General features: G+C 37.3%; 1 protein-coding gene across 3 annotated transcripts in view; it reads left to right on the top strand.

Moving 5' to 3' along the window:
- POF1B (POF1B actin binding protein) overlaps positions 1-19,204 on the top strand; it is a 120,731-nt gene that overhangs the window by 32,947 nt on the left and 68,580 nt on the right. For 2 of the 3 annotated variants that reach the window (XM_055338919.1, XM_055338918.1), the window contains exons 5-6: positions 4,113-4,214; positions 10,052-10,234. In XM_055338919.1, coding sequence (XP_055194894.1) covers positions 4,113-4,214; positions 10,052-10,234 — 285 coding nt within the window. The remainder of the gene's footprint in view (positions 1-4,112; positions 4,215-10,051; positions 10,235-19,204) is intronic. The other variant, XM_055338920.1, reaches the window with a different exon arrangement.

The following is a 19,204-nucleotide window of genomic DNA, read 5'->3' as shown; positions in this document are numbered from 1 at the left end:
TTTTCTTAATGTGTTGTTGGATCCTATTGGCTAGTATCTTGTTGAGAATTTTTGCATCCATGTTCATCAGGGATATTGGTCTGTAATTCTCCTTTTTGGTGGGGTCATTGTCTGGTTTTGGAATTAAGGTGATGCTGGCCTCATAGAATGAGTTTGGAAGTACTCCATCTCTTTCTATCTTTCAAACAGCTTTAGTAGAATAGGTATGGTTTGTTCTTTAAACGTTTGATAGAATTCCCCTGGGAAGCCATCTGGCCCTGGACTCTTGTGTCTTGGGAGGTTTTTGATGACTGCTTCAATTTCCTCCCTGGTTATTGGGCTCTTCAGGTTGTCTATTTCTTCCTGATCCAGTTTTGGTAGTTTGTGGCTTTCCAGGAATGCGTCCATTTCTTCTAGATTGCCTAATTTATTGGCATAGAGCTCTTCATAATATGTTTTTAAAATTGTTTGTATTTCCTAGGTGTTGGTAGTGATCTCTCCTTTCTCATTCATGATTTTAGTAATTTGAGTCTTCTCTCTCTTCTTTTTAATAAGGTTGGCTAATGGTTTATCTATCTTATTAATTCTTTCAAAGAACCAACTCCTGGTTCTATTCATCTGTTCCACAGTTCTTCTGGTCTCAATTTCGTTGAGTTCTGCTCGAATTTTAATTAACTCTCTTCTTCTGTCTGGGCGTCGGGTCCATTTGCTGCTTCTTCTCTAGCTCCTTTATGTGTAAGGTTAGCTTTTGTATTTGAGTTCTTTCTAGTTTTTGAATGGATGCTTGTATTGCGATGTTTTTTCCCCTCAGGACTGCTTTTGCTGCATCCCAAAGATTTTGAACAGTTGTATCTTCATTCTCATTAGTTTCCATGAATCTTTTTAAATCTTCCTTAATTCCCTGGTTAACCCTTTTATCTTTTAGCAGGATGGTCCTTATCCTCCACGTGTTTGAGGTCCTTCCAAACTTCTTCTTGTGATTGAGTTTTAATTCCAAGGCGTTATGTTCTGAGAATATGCAGGGGAGAATCCCATTCTTTTGGTATCGGTTCAGACCTGATTTGTGACCCAGTATGTGGTCTATTCTGGAGAAAGTTCCATGTGCACTTGAGAAGAATGTGTATTCAGTTGAGTTTGGATGTAAAGTTCTGTAGATATCTGTGAAAACTATCTGGTCCAGTGTATCATTTAAAGCTCTCGTTTCTTTGGAGATGTTGTGCTTAGAAGACCTATCGAGGGTAGAAAGAGCTAGATTGAAGTCACCAAGTATAAGTGTATTATTATCTAAGTACTTCTTCACTTTGGTTAATAATTCATTTAAGTATTTGGCAGCTCCCACATTCGGGGCATATATATTGAGGATTGTTAAGTCCTCTTGCTGGATAGATCCTTTAATTATGATATAGTGTCCCTCTTCGTCTCTCACTACTGTCTTCGGGTAAATTTTAGTTTATCTGATATAAGGATGGCTACCCCTGCTGTCTTTTGAGAACCATTTGAATGGTAAGTGGTTCTCCAACCTTTTATTTTCAGGTTGGAGGTGTCCTTCTGTCTAAAATGAGTCTCTTGTAGACAGCAAAAAGATGGGTCCTGATTTTTTATCCAGTCTGAAACCCTGCGCCTTTTGATGGGGTCATTAAGCCCGTTCACGTTCAGAGTTACTATTGACAGATATGAGTTTAGTGTCATCATGATATGTATTCAGTCCTTGTTTTTGTGGATTGTTCCACTGAACTTCTTCTTAAAGGGGAATTTTAAGAGTCCCCCTTAAAATTTCTTGCAGAGCTGGTTTCGAGGTCACATATTCTTTCAGTTCTTGCCTGTCTTGGAAGCTCTTTATCTCTCCTTTCATTCTGAATGAGAGCCTTGCTGGATAAAGTATTTTTGGTTGCATGTTCTTCTCATTTAGGACCCTGAATATATCCTGCCAGCCCTTTCTGGCCTGCCACGTCTCTGTGGAGAGGTCTGTTGGTACCCTAATATTCCTCCCCATGAATGTCAGGGATTTCTTGTCTCTTGCTGCTTTAAGGATCTTCTCTTTATCTTTGGAATTTTCAAGCTTCACTATTAAATGTCAAGGTGTTGAACGGTCTTTATCGATTTTAGCGGGGGATCTCTCAATTTCCTGGATCTGAATGCCTGCTTCCCTTCCCAGATTAGGAAAGTTTTCAGCTCGGATTTGTTCAAATACATATTCTTGCCCTCTGTCCCTTTCGGCGCCCTCGGGAACCCAAATTAAACGTAGGTTTTTCTTTCTTAGGATGTCATTTATTTCCCTTAATCTGTCTTCATGGTCTTTTAATTGTCTGTCTCTTTTTTCCTCAGTTTCCCTCTTTGCCATTTTCTTGTCTTCTATGTCACTCACTCGTTCTTCCACCTCGTTAACCCTTGTCGTTAGGACTTCTAGTTTGGATTGCTTCTCATTCAATTGATTTTTAATTTCTGCCTGATTGGATCTAAATTCTGCAGTCATGAAGTCTCGTGAGTCCTTAATGCTTTTTTCTAGAGCCACCAGTAGCTGTATAATAGTGCTTCTGAATTGGCTTTCTGACATTGAATTGTAATCCAGATTTTGTAACTCTGTGGGAGAGAGGGCTGTTTCTGATTCTTTCTTTTGAGGTGAGGTTTTCCTTCTAGTCATTTTGCTCAGTGCAGAGTGGCCAAAAACAAGTTGTATTGGGAAAAGGAGAGAAAGAGAGAGAAGGAAAGAAAAGAGAAAAAAATAGAAAAAGAAAAAAAAGGGAAAAAAAGAAAAAAGAGAAAGAAAAAGAAAGAAAGGTGAAAAAAAGGGTGGGGGAAGCAATCAGAAATCAAAAAGAAAAGAAAAAAGAAAAAAAAAAACAAAAAAACCACGGGGGAGTATCTTCTGAATCTGTAGACTTTAAGTCCCTTGACTTCTCCTGGAACTGGTCTGTCCAGCTGGTCTTCTTGGGGAGGGGCCTGTTGTGCTGATTTTCAGGTGTTAGCACTTGGGGGAACTGCTCTGCCCCTGCCTGCTGCAGGGCTCAGCGGGGGTTGTTTATCCCGTGAGGCCCCAGGAAGAACAGCCGCAGTTGCTATGGCAACTCTGTAAGCCTGGATTCAGCCTCCGCAGGAACTACGGGGCTCTCCGTCTGCAGGGCCTGGAGGCTCCGGGGCCGGGCCGCTGATCTGCTCAGCTTGGGCCAGGAGTGTCCTTGCTGTCCTGGGCCCTCCCGGCCTCTGCCTGTCCCGGGGGAGGCCGGATCCTGGGCTGTGTCCCGGCGCCCTGTGCTCCGGGGCCTGCGCTGGTGGATTCGCGCTCCCGCCCCGCAGTCCCCTCCGTGGAGCCACTCCCGGGTCCCTCGGAGCTGCTCCGGCCCCGCCGTGCGCGCTGTAGCCCTTAGGGAGCTCGGCGCACTCTCCTGCGCGTGCAGGTGTCTGTTAGCGTCCCCGGGAGCCCGAGGGCATCCCCGCCCTCCTGAGTCCTGCTCCAACTCCCTGCGGGCCCCTTTCCACCCGGGAAGGTTGGTGCAGCTCCTGCTTCTCCGGGATGGGGCTCTCCTGTCCTGGGGACACTCACCCCGGCCTCAGCCCGGCTCCTCGCAGGGCCCCTCCCCCTTGGAGGCCTTTTGTTTCTATATTTCTTTTTCCCCGTCTTCCTACCTTGATAGAAGCGCGAACTCTTCTCACTGTAGCATTCCAGCTGGTCTCTCTTTAAATCTCAGGCCGAATTCGTAGATTTTCAGGATGATTTGAAGGTTATCTAGGGAATTTGTTGGGGACAGGTGATTTGGGGACCCTGCTCTTCCGCCATCTTGCCCCTCCTCCCACTCCCAGTGAACTCAATTTAAATGAAGTTGACCTCATGCCAGTCTATTTCAGCGGAAACTCACAATACCATGCCTTTAACGGGAAAACATTTTCTTTCTCACTCCCTTCCAATTCCCCTAAAACATTTTGTTAGACCTAGTAGAATGTAGTAGGGGCGATTCAGATTGCTCTGTTTGAGAAAACAGACCTTTTTTATTACTATTTCCTTATATCTCTGCAAACCTTATTGGGATAGCATTCCATTCTCCTAGTATGCTACTATCTCAGAGTTGATTAGAGACTAGATATTTGCTTAAGTTAAAGTTCCTCAAAACAAAACATAGTTATTATTGTCTTTATAGGAACCACTTTCTCCATTCCTACGAGGAGGCCATTTCTTCCCAGGAAACAATGTTATTTATGAGAAAACAATAAGAAAAGTAGAGAAGCTAAATTCGGATGAGGTATGTAATTTTTGTTTTAAAGCTTATGAAGTGTATACTTTTTAATTATTAGTATTTTAATAGAGTTAAAATGACTTTCAATTGTTAAATGCCAAGCAAGGCCACTATGAGTCATAATAATACCTCATTATGTTTACAACTCTTCAAATCATCCTTAACACTTTCATATTCATTCTCTCATGTGAAATATTATTGTTCCTGTTTTACTGGAAGGGAAACTGAAGTAAAGATATGTCAAGTCACATAGGAAATTAATGGTAGAACCTGAATTTAATACAGATGCTTTGCATGTGTCTTTTAAACTGGTCTCACAAAAATTATAATTTAAAACATTATAACTTTGTCCTAATTGTGGAATTTGAGGAAATAAAGCAGATTAATATAGGGGAAGGAGGGAAAAAGAGAGGGGGGTGAACCATAAGAGACTCTTAACTATAGAGAACAAACTGAAGGTTAATGGAGAGGAGGTGGCAGGAGATGGGCTAAATGGGTGATGGATTTTAAAGAGGCACTTGTGATGAGCATTGGATGTTATATGTAAGTGATTAATTACTAAATTCTACTCCTGAAACCAATATTATATTATAGAATATAAACTAGAAATTGAATAAAAACTTGAAAAATATTAAAAATATAAAATGAATTTTCAAATGAACAGTATATATGAGCATATACGTAAAATACTATACAATGCAAAAGTCTAGAAAACTATAATTCAAGTCACATTTTAAAAATTTCATTAAATTCAGGTGAGAGACCAAGTACAACATTCAAAACTGTAGTAGGGCAATGGTAATTCCATGGCATGTAGAGCTACCAGAACTTCAAACTGAGTTATTACTGTAGACAACTGTAGATTCATATTGATCTGCTCAGTGGATACAAGTATGTCCAGCCCAGACAAAGCCTGAAACTTGTCTTTTGGACATTCTTGAAGTAGGACAGTGTATTAGTTTCTTAGGACTGTAAAGTACCACAATCTGAGTGGCTTAAACAACACAAGTTTATGGCCTCACAGTTCTGGAGGCCAGAAGTATGAAATCTTCATGTTGTCAGGCCCTGCTCCCTTTGAAGCCTTTAGGGAAAGAGCTCTTCAATGCCCATCTCTTAGTTTCTTGTGGTCTCAGGAATTCCTTGGTTTTTAGATCCATATTTAACCCTCTCTCTTTACATGGCATATTTTCTGTATGTCTTTCTATCATCTTCCCTCTGAGTATGTCTGTCTCTATGTCCAAAGTTTCCTTTTATATGAGGACACCAGACATTTGATTAGGACCCATCTTAATGGCCTTATTTTAACTTCTTACTTCTATAAAGACCTTGTTTCAAAAAAAATTAAAAAAAAAACAAGGTCACATTTTGAGGTACTAATAATTAGGACTTTAACATATGATTTTTGTTGGGGGAACACAGTTTTACCTATAACAGGTAGTTAAATAATGTCAAATGAATTAGGGGATCCCTGGATGGCTCAATGGTTTAGCGCCTGCCTTCGGCCCAGGGTGTGACCCTGGAGACCCAGGATCGAGTCCCGCGTCGGGCTCCCTGCATGGACCCTGCTTCTCGCACTGCCTGTCTCTGCCTCTCTCTCTCTCTCTCTCCATGTCTATCATGAATAAATAAATAAATTTTTTAAAAAATGAATTTTTATCACAAAAAATCTTTTTTCTCATATAAAATTAAACATTAAAATATACTAAATTCTTTTTTCTTGTCATGAGAACACATTTTTATGAGCATTTATGGGCAGTTGTTACCAGATTCATAGGAATTAATACATTATTACTTATTTGATGCTCACTAAAACTAAAATAGTGTAAATTCTCAGAATCACAAACATTCAAACCTTTAAGTCTCTGGTCTGCTTAGAAAGTTGGATATGTTTGAGGGTTTGGTATGGTATGTATTGAACATATATCTTTCAGAATAACAGCAAAATATTTCTGGACATTATGGCACCAAATAGAAGCATTTTATAAAATGTCAGTTCTTTAAGGGGGACTTTCCTCAAGCTATCAAATTATAACATCTGCCCTTTATTCAACTGAACTGACAAAACAGTAACTTTGACACCTTTTAAATAGTAAGAAATGTTTGATACACCTCATTTCATTCTCCTTCTAATTTAATGTTTCAAAGGGAGAAATACTTTTCTAAATCTTGGTTCCTAGAGGAAAAGATTGAATATCCTGTACGTTACAATTACTATACATATGGAACAATTAAAGAAAAAGTATTTTAAAAGAACACTACAGTTACTTACTATTAATTTGAATATTTATCTTTTTACATCCACTTTTTTTTATTAGTGACTTAAATGATTTGGGAATTTTAAGACTACCATGGGAGACTGCCCAAGGTAAAAGGAACCATGCACATTAAACAAACTACAACTGCCTTGACCTCAGTGATAGAAATGCAATAGGATAAGCTGGATAAAGCTAGAATCTGGATGAAACACTTAATGTTACATGAGATTAATTCAAATAAGACTAGCTCTTAGGATATAAGACCTGCCCCCCAAAAGAAGTCTTTGTCATGGAAAGGTGGTAAATGGATGCCATTTGCAAGATAATTATGCAGTTCATATGATCTGTACTCTGTATATTTTTTCTCTATCAAAGAAGACAAAATATTTGATAAATCTGAATTTTTTTATCTTTTGTACATTAGAAATTCAGCTTGTGGTACACTTCAAAAGTATGAGTAATATATGAATATCATGATTTAGAACAGTAATTTTAGTAGTTATTAGGTGTGAGAATTGAAACTGAAAATCTATTAAGACTTCAGTGATACTGAGTGGTTAGAGGCCAGAACCATAAGATATCCCAGATAAAGAGACTGTCAGCAATTCTATTCAAGCGTCAACTGATATATTAATAAAGGAAGATGATTGAGAAATGAGCTTTGTTTTGTTTATTGTCCTATATTGGTATGTACTTCAGAGTGTTTCATAACTTGCTTTTTAAGGAGACATTAATTCTTTTCAAGAGGACTTCTATTTCAGTAGTTTAAAAGTTCCCCACTGGGTGAAAGTTTTCTCAGCCTGTCACTGACTTTTTATTCTAATCCAGTGTATGGAGGTATTCTGTAACATAAAAAAACAGATAATACATTCAGCTTTACAATTTGTACAAAAGTTGCTGATAGTACATAGCCTGACTTCTAAATTGTAGTGACCTTACTGCTATCATATTTCTTTTTTTTAATAATAAATTTATTTTTTATTGGTGTTCAATTTACCAACATACAGAATAACACCCAGTGCTCATCCCGTCAAGTGCCCCCCTCAGTGCCCATCACTCATTCACCCCCAACCCCCACCCTCCTCCCCTTCCACTACCCCTAGTTCATTTCCCAGAGTTAGGAGTCTTTATGTTCTGTCTCCCTTTCTGATATTTCCCAAACGTTTCTTCTCCCTTCCCTTATATTCCCTTTCACTATTATTTATATTCCCCAAATGAATGAGAACATACACTGTTTGTCCTTCTCCGATTGACTTATTTCACTCAGCATAATACCTTCCAGTTCCATCCACGTTGAAGCAAATGGTGGGTATTTGTCGTTTCTAATGGCTGAGTAATATTCCATTGTATACATAAACCACATCTTCTTTATCCATTCATCTTTCGATGGACACCGAGGCTCCTTCCACAGTTTGGCTATTGTGGACATGGCTGCTAGAAACATCGGGGTGCAGGTGTCCCGGCGTTTCATTGCATCTGAATCTTTGGGGTAAATCCCCAGCAGTGCAATTGCTGGGTCGTAGGGCAGGTCTATTTTTAACTCTTTGAGGAACCTCCACACAGTTTTCCAGAGTGACTGCACCAGTTCACATTCCCACCAACAGTGTAAGAGTGTTCCCTTTTCTCCGCATCCTCTGCAACATTTGTGGTTTCCTGCCTTGTTAATTTTCCCCATTCTCACTGGTGTGAGGTGGTATCTCATTGTGGTTTTGATTTGTATTTCCCTGATGGCAAGTGATGCAGAGCATTTTCTCATGTGCATGTTGGCTATGTCTATGTCTTCCCTTGTGAGATTTCTGTTCATGTCTTTTGCCCATTTCATGATTGGATTGCTATCATATTTCTAAAGTGAGTCATATTTGAAAAGATCCTGGAAAAGATAGATGAGTCTATGAACAGATTCTATGACCTTTATCATCAGTGACTACCAAGGCAATTTCTATTTATAAAATATTTCTTTTATGTTTTTCTTTCTTTCAAAATAATTTTTGTAGACATAAAAAGATAATTTGTATACATGTTAAAAATTTCAAAGCATAGAAAGTACAAAAATAATACAGAAAGAAAATAAAATATATACAGTGGTTTAAAAAAAGCCTCTCTATCCTAGCCCCCTTATCTCTCAGTTCCTCTTCTCAGGGTCTGTCACTCTTAAGATATTTTTTCTCTATGCATTTAAAAACAGCTGTGTATATTTGTAAATATATACATATTTATATATTTTTAAATGTTATACAAAAGGGAGCATAGTATATTCATACTTATGCATCTTGCTTTATTCACTTAATATAGTTGAAAATTGTTCTACATAAAAAATATAAAATTTGATGTGCTTTATTAATGCAGGTCAGCTTTCCACTACCCAAAGGAAGTAGAGCATTGAATTTATACTTCCAAAGCTAAATGCATGTGCTTGAATGTAGCATTCTGATTCAAAATAGAGTATGTTTTTCTTTGAAAACTGGCTTTTAGATGCCTGTTATCAAACTAGAATAATAACAAACTAATATAGGAAATTCAAGTATACCTGAAATTCTCAAAACTGAAACAACCTGATAGCTTTTCTTATTCTGTCCTCTATACTTTATCATAAGAAAGCCATGACAAATAAATAAGCAGATAGTAAAGACTTAGTTTAAGAACAACAAGTTCCAGACTATTTTGAGGACAGTAAAAATTCATTGTTATGTTCTGAAAGAACTCTGACCTAGAAATCATGAATTCCAATCCAAATTTTTCCAAGAATTAGTCATGTCATTATGAGTAAAGCACTTTACTTCTCTGGACCTCAGGGTTTTTTTTCCACCTGCAAAATTAGTGGGGTGGATGATGATTAAGTTGATGATGACAATGATAATGAAATAATATGATAATAAGTCTTTATTACCCACTTTATACTAGGCACTTTATAAACATTAGTTCATTTATTCCTCACAGCAACCCAATGAGACACATATTATCTCCACTTTTGCAAATGAAGAAACTGAGACTCATAAAGATAAAGTAATTTCCCAAGATCACAGAGTAAGGGGTAGAATCAGTTAGAATCCCTGCTTTCTGTATCTGAAGCTTCAGTTACAGTTTTCCAATATTTTCGCTTAATTGATTTTCACAAGCATAAGTTTTGTCTGTCCCCACTGTGATCCTAATATGCTTCCTGATATTGAAAATCACTGCATTATATTATTTTCTAATTTTATGTCCATTTGCATCTTCGATATGATAGTATTATAAAATTAGATGCTGAAGTGCCTGTTGGATCATCAGAGTAATTAGCATTAATATTCATTATAGTTTTAGTGTTAAGTATAACTGGAATATTAATTTAATAAGAACATGCAATTCTCTAGACGATTCAGGTAAATATTTGGATGGTCACAGCCACCTGATCAAACAAAAATAGAATGCAATACAATTCCCCCAATGAAATAATTTGAAAAAATAACATCTCACATATTAAAACTATAAATCTTAGGGCTTGAATTGTGAAAGAACACATTAAATTTTTTAAAAAATGGATTCAGTTGGTTTTTCTTGATTAGTAATTTTTATTCTCAGTGGCTATTTTGGCATGTATGTGTGTTTTAGGAATGCTATCCACGGGTCCAATGCCATCATCACATTGTCCGACAGCCCCAGATCGTCCACTCTGTGCACTGTCAGCAACCTCATTCTAGCCAACAAATCCAAACCATCACAGGAAGTGACTCAATTTCTACAAACACTGGAAATGAACTGTGCCATAGTGGATCAAGCTATTTACATGATCAGGTAATATCAATCAGCTGATTTTTTATAAAACTGAAATAACACTCTTAAATTCTTCTCATACCACTATATAGGCACCCATATTGAATTTTCTTCAAAATATTGAGCTATTTATGGCATTTTTAAAACAAAATTTTCTATTTCCTCTCAGAAAACAAAATAATTCAGCTCTATTAATGCATTAAATCTATGAGAAAAGTTATAAACTGATTAATGAATACTTAATTTCTAGCTGATCCTCAGTTTTAAAATGGATTCGTTGGTTGTGCCACATTAAATATTTTCATGAGGCATGGTATTTAAATGGACAATGAATTGGAAATTATATTATCTAAGGATTACATTTCACAAGCTGTCAATTAATACCTATATGCATTCTATGAAATATGCTGTATTAAGTCAGAAAATGCATACATTTTATTGTGTATTACATCAACAAAATAGAAACTAAAACTTGGTTGCTAAGGAGAAATCTCTTGGGATACAATCATCAGTGACTAATTTATATTCTGAAGACTTTGGAATCTTGGAAACATCTATTACACAAGTGCTAAAGGAAAAAATATTTTCTTGTATCTCAGTAAAACTAACTGAAACAGTGAGAAATCAGTCACCATTTGTATTTTTTCAGTACTTTTTTTCCCAGTAAGGAATAACTTGCTTAAATTGATCTCTTTCATAGGCAGCTCTTATTAAAAGATAGAAGGAAAAGAATAAAAAATAGGAAGGAGACAGCCCACATAAGAATTTGATTGTTTTATATTAATTATATATGAGATTATTTCTAAGGACTGAAATTTTGAAATATGTACTTTGGCCATATTGCTAAAAAAACATAAAATATTTAAAGTCCATATTTTTACACCCTAAAGAACCTAAAATTATATTTTCTTTGAATATCTTGAATGGAAATATTGTTATCTAAGATACTCTAAAATATAGTTCAGATGGTGTTAACTTCTTACATTAAATGGATTGATTATGGGTGGGGGGAAGGGGTGACTGGGTGACGGGCACTGAGGGGGGCACTTGATGGGATGAGCACTGGATGTTATACTATATGTTGGCAAATCGAACTCCAATAAAAAATATACAAAAAAACACTAACATTACACTAAGAAAAAAATAAATGGATTGATAATAATGATTAGAAACATTTATTAAGTTAAATCATTTAAAATTGTCATTTTTAATAGGTCAATGTTGGTCAAATAGCAACAATTTTATACAGTTTAGTCTAATTCTTTGCTTTGTTTCAGTTTCCTTGCCACAAAATACTTATCGCTCATAAGTTCTTGCAAATATTTGCTCAGCTAGCATATGGTGGAGCCAGGATTCATAAAGAGAGATGTGAGGAGCCCTTTATCAATAGTGTAAACATAAATAGAGCACTGGACTAAGAGCCTGTCAGTGGAGAGGTATTGGTGACATAGCAGAAAGTAGACCAGCTTCAGAGAAGGAAGAACTGGGTTCCAGTCCCAGGCTCTGTGCCTTTCAAGTGTGTGTTTTTAATAAATACTGGCTCTCTCAGAAGTTAGATAGTAATGAGAGAGACAGACCACAAGAGACTCTTAATCATAAGAAACAAACTGAGGGTCGCTGGAGGGAAGGGAGGTAGAGAGATAGGGCAACTGGATGATGGACATTAAGGAGGGCATGTGATGTAACAGCCCTGGGTATTATAAAGACTGAGGAATCACTGACCTCTACTTCTGAAAGCAATAATACATTATATGTTAATTGTTTGAATTTAAATAAAAAATTCTAAGTATTTACATTTGGGTATATACATATGTTTTGAAGACATTTGTTAATTTTAATTCATAATGTAAAGTACACTATGCCACTCAAACTGATTCTTTAGTGAGAAGATGACCATATCTTAGACAGCAACATATGGTTGTAGCAATATCTTGTTCTAAACTTTTATTATTAGTATGGAAATTGAAATTTATTTGAGACTTGGTTAAAATTTTTTATCTCTCAAAAACTTTCTTATGCTCTTCCTTCTCTGAAGCTAGTCTACTTTCTGCTATGTCACCAATACCTCTCTATTGACAGGCTCTTAGCCCAGTGCTCTATTTATGTTTACACTATTGATAAAGGACTACCTTAATACTAAGAAATATTAAACTGTTCTCATTTTTAACTAAAAAAAGGGAAATCTTCTACTACTTCCCTCCAAAAAATTTAAGTAGTAATATCTACCTCACAGGGTTGATGTAATGTCTAAATATAAACCCATGTTGAAAATGCTTTATAAACTATAAAGTCTACAACATAAAAATTCCACAGAGAAAGATTTGTAGAGCTTATTAGAAGCTTTCTCAATTGTACAACTTAAATTAGAATAACAGTAGGAATGAACTGAGGAACAATTACCAGAGATGGAAACAATATCACAGGATTAAGAATCTTGTGTAATGGCAATAATGATGCTATGATATCCTTTCACTAGCTTATTACACTAATAGTATATTTGACCAGGACTAGATATTGTCTATTTAGAAAATGGGAAGAGTTGAATAACTAATATATTACTTTTTATTTTATTATTTATGCCTCAGTTTGAGATTCTGATGTAGCTTTGTTAAATATTGGAGTTTTTTTTGTATAGATTAAATACTTCTGGTTTTTCTGCTGAAAACAAGATAGTTACCTGGGAAGTGTAAAGCTAGTAATTCCACTTACATGGATTACATAGAATTCATTCCGGGTCAGAGGATAGGGTAATCTGGTTGTGCAGATCCATAGATAAGGGAGGGAAGAAAATGAGTTCTCTCAACTAGGCTCCTTGATATTTAAATGTCTCTTCCACATGAGTGGAGAGTCTCTTTAAAGAGTTATAGAGCAGATATAAATCATGCTCTTTTAAAATTACAGGTTGGCCCATTTTTAGTTTGTGTTTAGAGTTAAATTTTAACTAACATAGCATAATAAGGTGAAAACAAATAAGCCTAACAAAAGAGATATAAGATCTGTACTCTGAAAACTATAGAGCACTTATGACAGAAACCGAAGATAATACAAAGAAATTGAAAAACATTCCATGCTCATGGATTGGAAGAACAAATATTGTTAAAATGTCTATACTTCGCCCAAAGCAATGTACACATTTAATACATTCCCTATCAAAATACCAACAGCAAAAAAAAGACCAACAGCATTTTTCACACAGCTAGAACAACCAATCCTAAGTTTTGAGTGGAACCACAAGACTGAATAGCCAAAGCCATCTTTAAAAAGAAAAGTGATGCTAGAAGCATCACAATTCTGAACCTCAAGCTATATTACAAACTGTAGTTATCAAGACAGTATGGTACTGGCACAAAAACAGACACATAGATCAATGGAACAGAATAGAAAACCTAGAAATGGACGCACAGCTATATGGTCAACTAATCTTTGACAAAGCTGGAAAGACTATCCAATGGAAAAAGTCTCTTCAACAAATGGTGTTGGGAAACCTGGACAGCAATATGCAGAGAAATGAAACTGGACCACTTTCTTACACCACTTCCTTACACAGGAATAAATTCAAAATGGATGAAAGACCTAAATATAAGTCAAGAGACCATCAAAATCCTGGGAGAGAACATAAGCAGCAATCTTTTTGACATCGAGCAAAGCAACTCCTTAGTAGATACATCTTCTGAGGTAAGGGAACCAAAAGCAAAAATTAACTATTGGGGTTTCATCAAGATAAAAATCTTCTGCACAACAAAGGAAGCAATCAACAAACAAAAAGGCAACTTACAGAATGGGAGAAAATATTTGCAAGTGACATATCTGATAAAGGTTAGTATCCAAAATCTATAAAGAACTTATCAAACTCCACACCCAAAAAACAAATAATCCAATTTAAAAAATTGGCAGAAGCCATGAATAGACATTTTTCCAAAGAAGACATACAGTTGATTAAGAGACACGTGAAAAGATATTCAACATCACTCATCATCAGGGAAATACAAATCAAAACCACAATGGGATACCACCTCACTCCTGTCAGAATGGCTAAAACAAACAACTCAGGAAATAACAGATGTTAATGAGATGCAGAGAAAAGAAGAAGACTCTTACATTGTTGGTGGGAATGCAAATGGTACAGCCACTCTAGAAAACAATATGGAGATTCCTCAAAAAGTTAAAAATAGAACTACCCTATAACCCAGCAATTGCATTACTAAGTATTTACCCAAAGGATAGAAAGATGTTGATTTGAAGGGGCCTATGCCCCCTGATGTTTATGGTAGCATTATCAACAACAGCCAAATTATGAAAAGAGCCCAAACATCCATTGTCTGATGGGTGGATAGGGGGATCAAATCAAATAGAATTAGATCTTACCATTTGTGGTGACATGGATAGAACCAGACTGTATTATGTTAGGCAAGGTAAGTCAGTCAAAGAAAGGCAAATATATGAGTTCATCATATGTGGAATTTAAGAAACAAAACAGATGAACACGCCGAAAGGGACAGAGGGCAAGAAAATGTATTTGAACAACTCCTTGCTGAAAACTTTCCCAATCTGGGAAGGGAAACAGGCATTCAGATCCAGGAAATAGAGAGATCCCCCCCTAAAATCAATAAAAACCGTTCAACACCTCGACATTTAATAGTGAAGCTTGCAAATTCCAAAGATAAAGAGAAGATCCTTAAAGCAGCAAGAGACAAGAAATCCCTGACTTTCATGGGGAGGAAAATTAGGGTAACAGCAGACCTCTCCACAGAGACGTGGCAGGCCAGAAAGGGCTGGCAGGATATATTCAGGGTCCTAAATGAGAAGAACATGCAACCAAGAATACTTTATCCAGCAAGGCTCTCATTCAAAATGGAAGGAGAGATAAAGAGCTTCCAAGACAGACAGGAACTGAAAGAATATGTGACCTCCAAACCAGCTCTGCAAGAAATTTTAAGGGGGACTCTTAAAATTCCCCTTTAAGAAGAAGTTCAGTGGAACAATCCACAAAAACAAGGACTGAATACATATCATGATGACACTAAACTCATATCTGTCAATAGTAACTCTGAACGTGAACGGGCTCAATGACCCCATCAAAAGGCGCAGGGTTTCAGACTGCATAAAAAAGCAGGACCCATCTATTTCCTGTCTACAAGAGACTCATTTTAGACAGAAGGACACATCCAACCTGAAAATAAAAGGTTGGAGAACCATTTTCCATTCAAATGGTTCTCAAAAGAAAGCAGGGGTAGCCATCCTTATATCAGATAAACTAAAATTTACCCCGAAGACAGTAGTGAGAGACGAAGAGGGACACTATATCATACTTAAAGGATCTATCCAGCAAGAGGACTTAACAATCCTCAATATATATGCCCCGAATGTGGGAGCTGCCAAATACTTAAACCAATTATTAACCAAAGTGAAGAAATACTTAGATAATAATACACTTATACTTGGTGACTTCAATCTAGCTCTTTCTACCCTCGATAGGTCTTCTAAGCACAACATCTCCAAAGAAACAAGAGCTTTAAATGAGACACTGGACCAGATAGATTTCACAGATATCTACAGAACTTTACATCCAAACTCAACTGAATACACATTCTTCTCAAGTGCACATGGAACTTTCTCCAGAATAGACCACATACTGGTCACAAATCGGGTCTGAACCGATACCAAAAGATTGGGATCGTCCCCTGCATATTCTCAGACCATAACGCCTTGAAATTAAAACTCAATCACAAGAAGAAGTTTGGAAGGACCTCAAACACGTGGAGGTTAAGGACCATCCTGCTAAAAGATAAAAGGGTCAACCAGGAAATTAAGGAAGAATTAAAAAGATTCATAGAAACTAATGAGAATGAAGATACAACCGTTCAAAATCTTTGGGATGCAGCAAAAGCAGTCCTGAGGGGGAAATACATCGCAATACAAGCATCCATTCAAAAACTGGAAAGGACTCAAATACAAAAGCTAACCTTACACATAAAGGAGGTAGAGAAGAAGCAGCAAATGGACCCGACGCCCAGACGAAGAAGAGAGTTAATTAAAATTCGAGCAGAACTCAACGAAATTGAGACCAGAAGAACTGTGGAACAGATGAATAGAACCAGGAGTTGGTTCTTTGAAAGAATTAATAAGATAGATAAACCATTAGCCAACCTTATTAAAAAGAAGAGAGAGAAGACTCAAATTACTAAAATCATGAATGAGGGATCCGTGGGTGGCGCAGCGGTTTAGCGCCTGCCTTTGACCCAGGGCGCGATCCGGGAGACCCGGGATCGAATCCCACGTCAGGCTCCCGGTGCATGGAGCCTGCTTCTCCCTCTGCCTGTGTCTCTGCCTCTCTCACTCTCACTGTTGCCTATCATAAATAAATAAAAATTTTTTAAATTAGATCACTACCAACACCAAGGAAATACAAACGATTTTAAAAACATATTATGAACAGCTCTACGCCAATAAATTAGGCAATCTAGAAGAAATGGATGCATTCCTGGAAAGCCACAAACTACCAAAACTGGAACAGGAAGAAATAGAAAACCTGAACAGGCCAACAACCGGGAGGAAATTGAAGCAGTCATCAAAAACCTCCCAAGACACAAGAGTCCAGGGCCAGATGGCTTCCCAGGGGAATTCTATCAAACGTTTAAAGAAGAAATCATACCTATTCTACTAAAGCTGTTTAGAAAGATAGAAAGAGATGGAGTACTTCCAAATTCATTCTATGAGGCCAGCATCACCTTAATTCCAAAACCAAAAGACCCCACCAAAAAGGAGAATTACAGACCAATATCCCTGATGAACATGGATGCAAAAATTCTCAACAAGATACTAGCCAATAGGATCCAACAACACATTAAGAAAATTATTCACCATGACCAAGTAGGATTTATCCCCAGGACACAAGGCTGGTTCAACACTCGTAAAACAATCAATGTGATTCATCATATCAGCAAGAGAAAAACCAAGAACCATATGATCCTCTCATTAGATGCAGAGAAAGCATTTGACAAAATACAGCATCCATTCCTGATCAAAACTCTTCAGAGTGTGGGGATAGAGGCAACTTTCCTCGACATCTTAAAAGCCATCTACGAAAAGCCCACAGCAAATATCATTCTCAATGGGGAAGCAATGGGAGCCTTTCCCCTAAGATCAGGAACAAGACAGGGATGTCCACTCTCACCACTGCTATTCAACATAGTATTGGAAGTCCTAGCCTCAGCAATCAGACAACAAAAAGACATTAAAGGCATTCAATTGGCAAAGAAGAAGTCAAACTCTCCCTCTTCGCCGATGACATGATACTCTACATAGAAAACCCAAAAGCCTCCACCCCAAGATTGCTAGAACTCAAACAGCAATTTGGTAGTGTGGCAGGATACAAAATCATTGCCCAGAAATCAATGGCATTTCTATACACTAACAATGAGACTGAAGAAAGAGAAATTAAGCAGTCAATCCCATTTACAATGGCACCCAAAAGCATAATATACCTAGGAAAAAACCTAACCAAAGAGGTAAAGGATCTATACCCTAAAAACTATAGAACACTTCTGAAAGAAATTGAGGAAGACACAAAGAGATGGAAAAATATTCCATGCTCATGGATTGGCAGAATTAATATTGTGAAAATGTCAGTGTTACCCAGGGCAATCTACACGTTTAATGCAATCCCTATGAAAATACCATGGGCTTTCTTCAGAGAGTTAGAACAAATTATTTTAAGATTTGTGTGGAATCAGAAAAGACCCCGAATAGCCAGGGGAATTTTCAAAAAGAAAAACCATATCTCGGGGCATCACCATGCCAGATTTCAGGTTGTACTACAAAGCTGTGGTCATCGAGACAGTGTGGTACTGGCACAAAAACAGACACATAGGTCAATGGAACAGAATAGAGAACCCAGAAGTGGAACCTGAACTTTATGGTCAACTAATATTCGATAAAGGAGGAAAGACTATCCACTGGAAGAAAGACAGTCTCCTCAGTAAATGGTGCTGGGAAAATTGGACATCCACATGCAGAAGAATGAAACTAGACCACTCTCTTACACCATACACAAAGATAAACTCAAAATGGATGAAAGATTTAAATGTGAGACAAGATTCCATCAAAATCCTAGAGGAGAACACAGGCAACACCCTTTTTGAACTTGGCCACAGTAACTTCTTGCAAGATACATCCACGAAAGCAAAAGAAACAAAAGCAAAAATGAACTATTGGAACTTCATCAAGATAAGAAGCTTTTGCACAGCAAAGGATACAGTCAACAAAACTCAAAGACAACCTACAGAATGGGAGAAGATATTTGCAAATAACATATCAGATAAAGGGCTAGTTTCCAAAATCTATAAAGAACTTATTAAACTCCACAGCAAAGAAACAAACAATCCAATCATGAAATGGGCAAAAGACATGAACAGAAATCTCACAGAGGAAGACATAGACATGGCCAACATGCACATGAGAAAATGCTCTGCATCACTTGCCATCAGGGAAATACAAATCAAAACCACAATGAGATACCACCTCACACCAGTGAGAATGGGGAAAATTAACAAGGCAGGAAACAACAAATGTTGGAGAGGATGCGGAGAAAAGGGAACCCTCTTACACTGTTGGTGGGAATGTGAACTGGTGCAGCCACTCTGGAAAACTGTGTGGAGGTTCCTCAAAGAATTAAAAATAGACCTGCCCTACGACCCAGCAATTGCACTGTTAGGGATTTACCCCAAAGATTCAGATGCAATGAAACGCCGGGACACCTGCACCCCGATGTTTCTAGCAGCCATGTCCACAATAGCCAAACTGTGGAAGGAGCCTCGGTGCCCATCGAAAGATGAATGGATAAAGAAGATGTGGTTTATGTATACAATGGAATATTACTCAGCCATTAGAAACGACAAATACCCACCATTTGCTTCAACGTGGATGGAACTGGAGGGTATTATGCTGAGTGAAGTAAGTCAATCGGAGAAGGACAAACAGTGTATGTTCTCA

This window comes from Nyctereutes procyonoides, unplaced genomic scaffold, assembly GCF_905146905.1.
Source record: "Nyctereutes procyonoides isolate TBG_1078 unplaced genomic scaffold, NYPRO_anot_genome, whole genome shotgun sequence".
In the NCBI taxonomy this organism is placed as follows: domain Eukaryota; kingdom Metazoa; phylum Chordata; class Mammalia; order Carnivora; family Canidae; genus Nyctereutes; species Nyctereutes procyonoides.
Note: the sequence above shows the minus strand (reverse complement) of the source record. Positions and strands in the feature narration are given on the sequence as shown.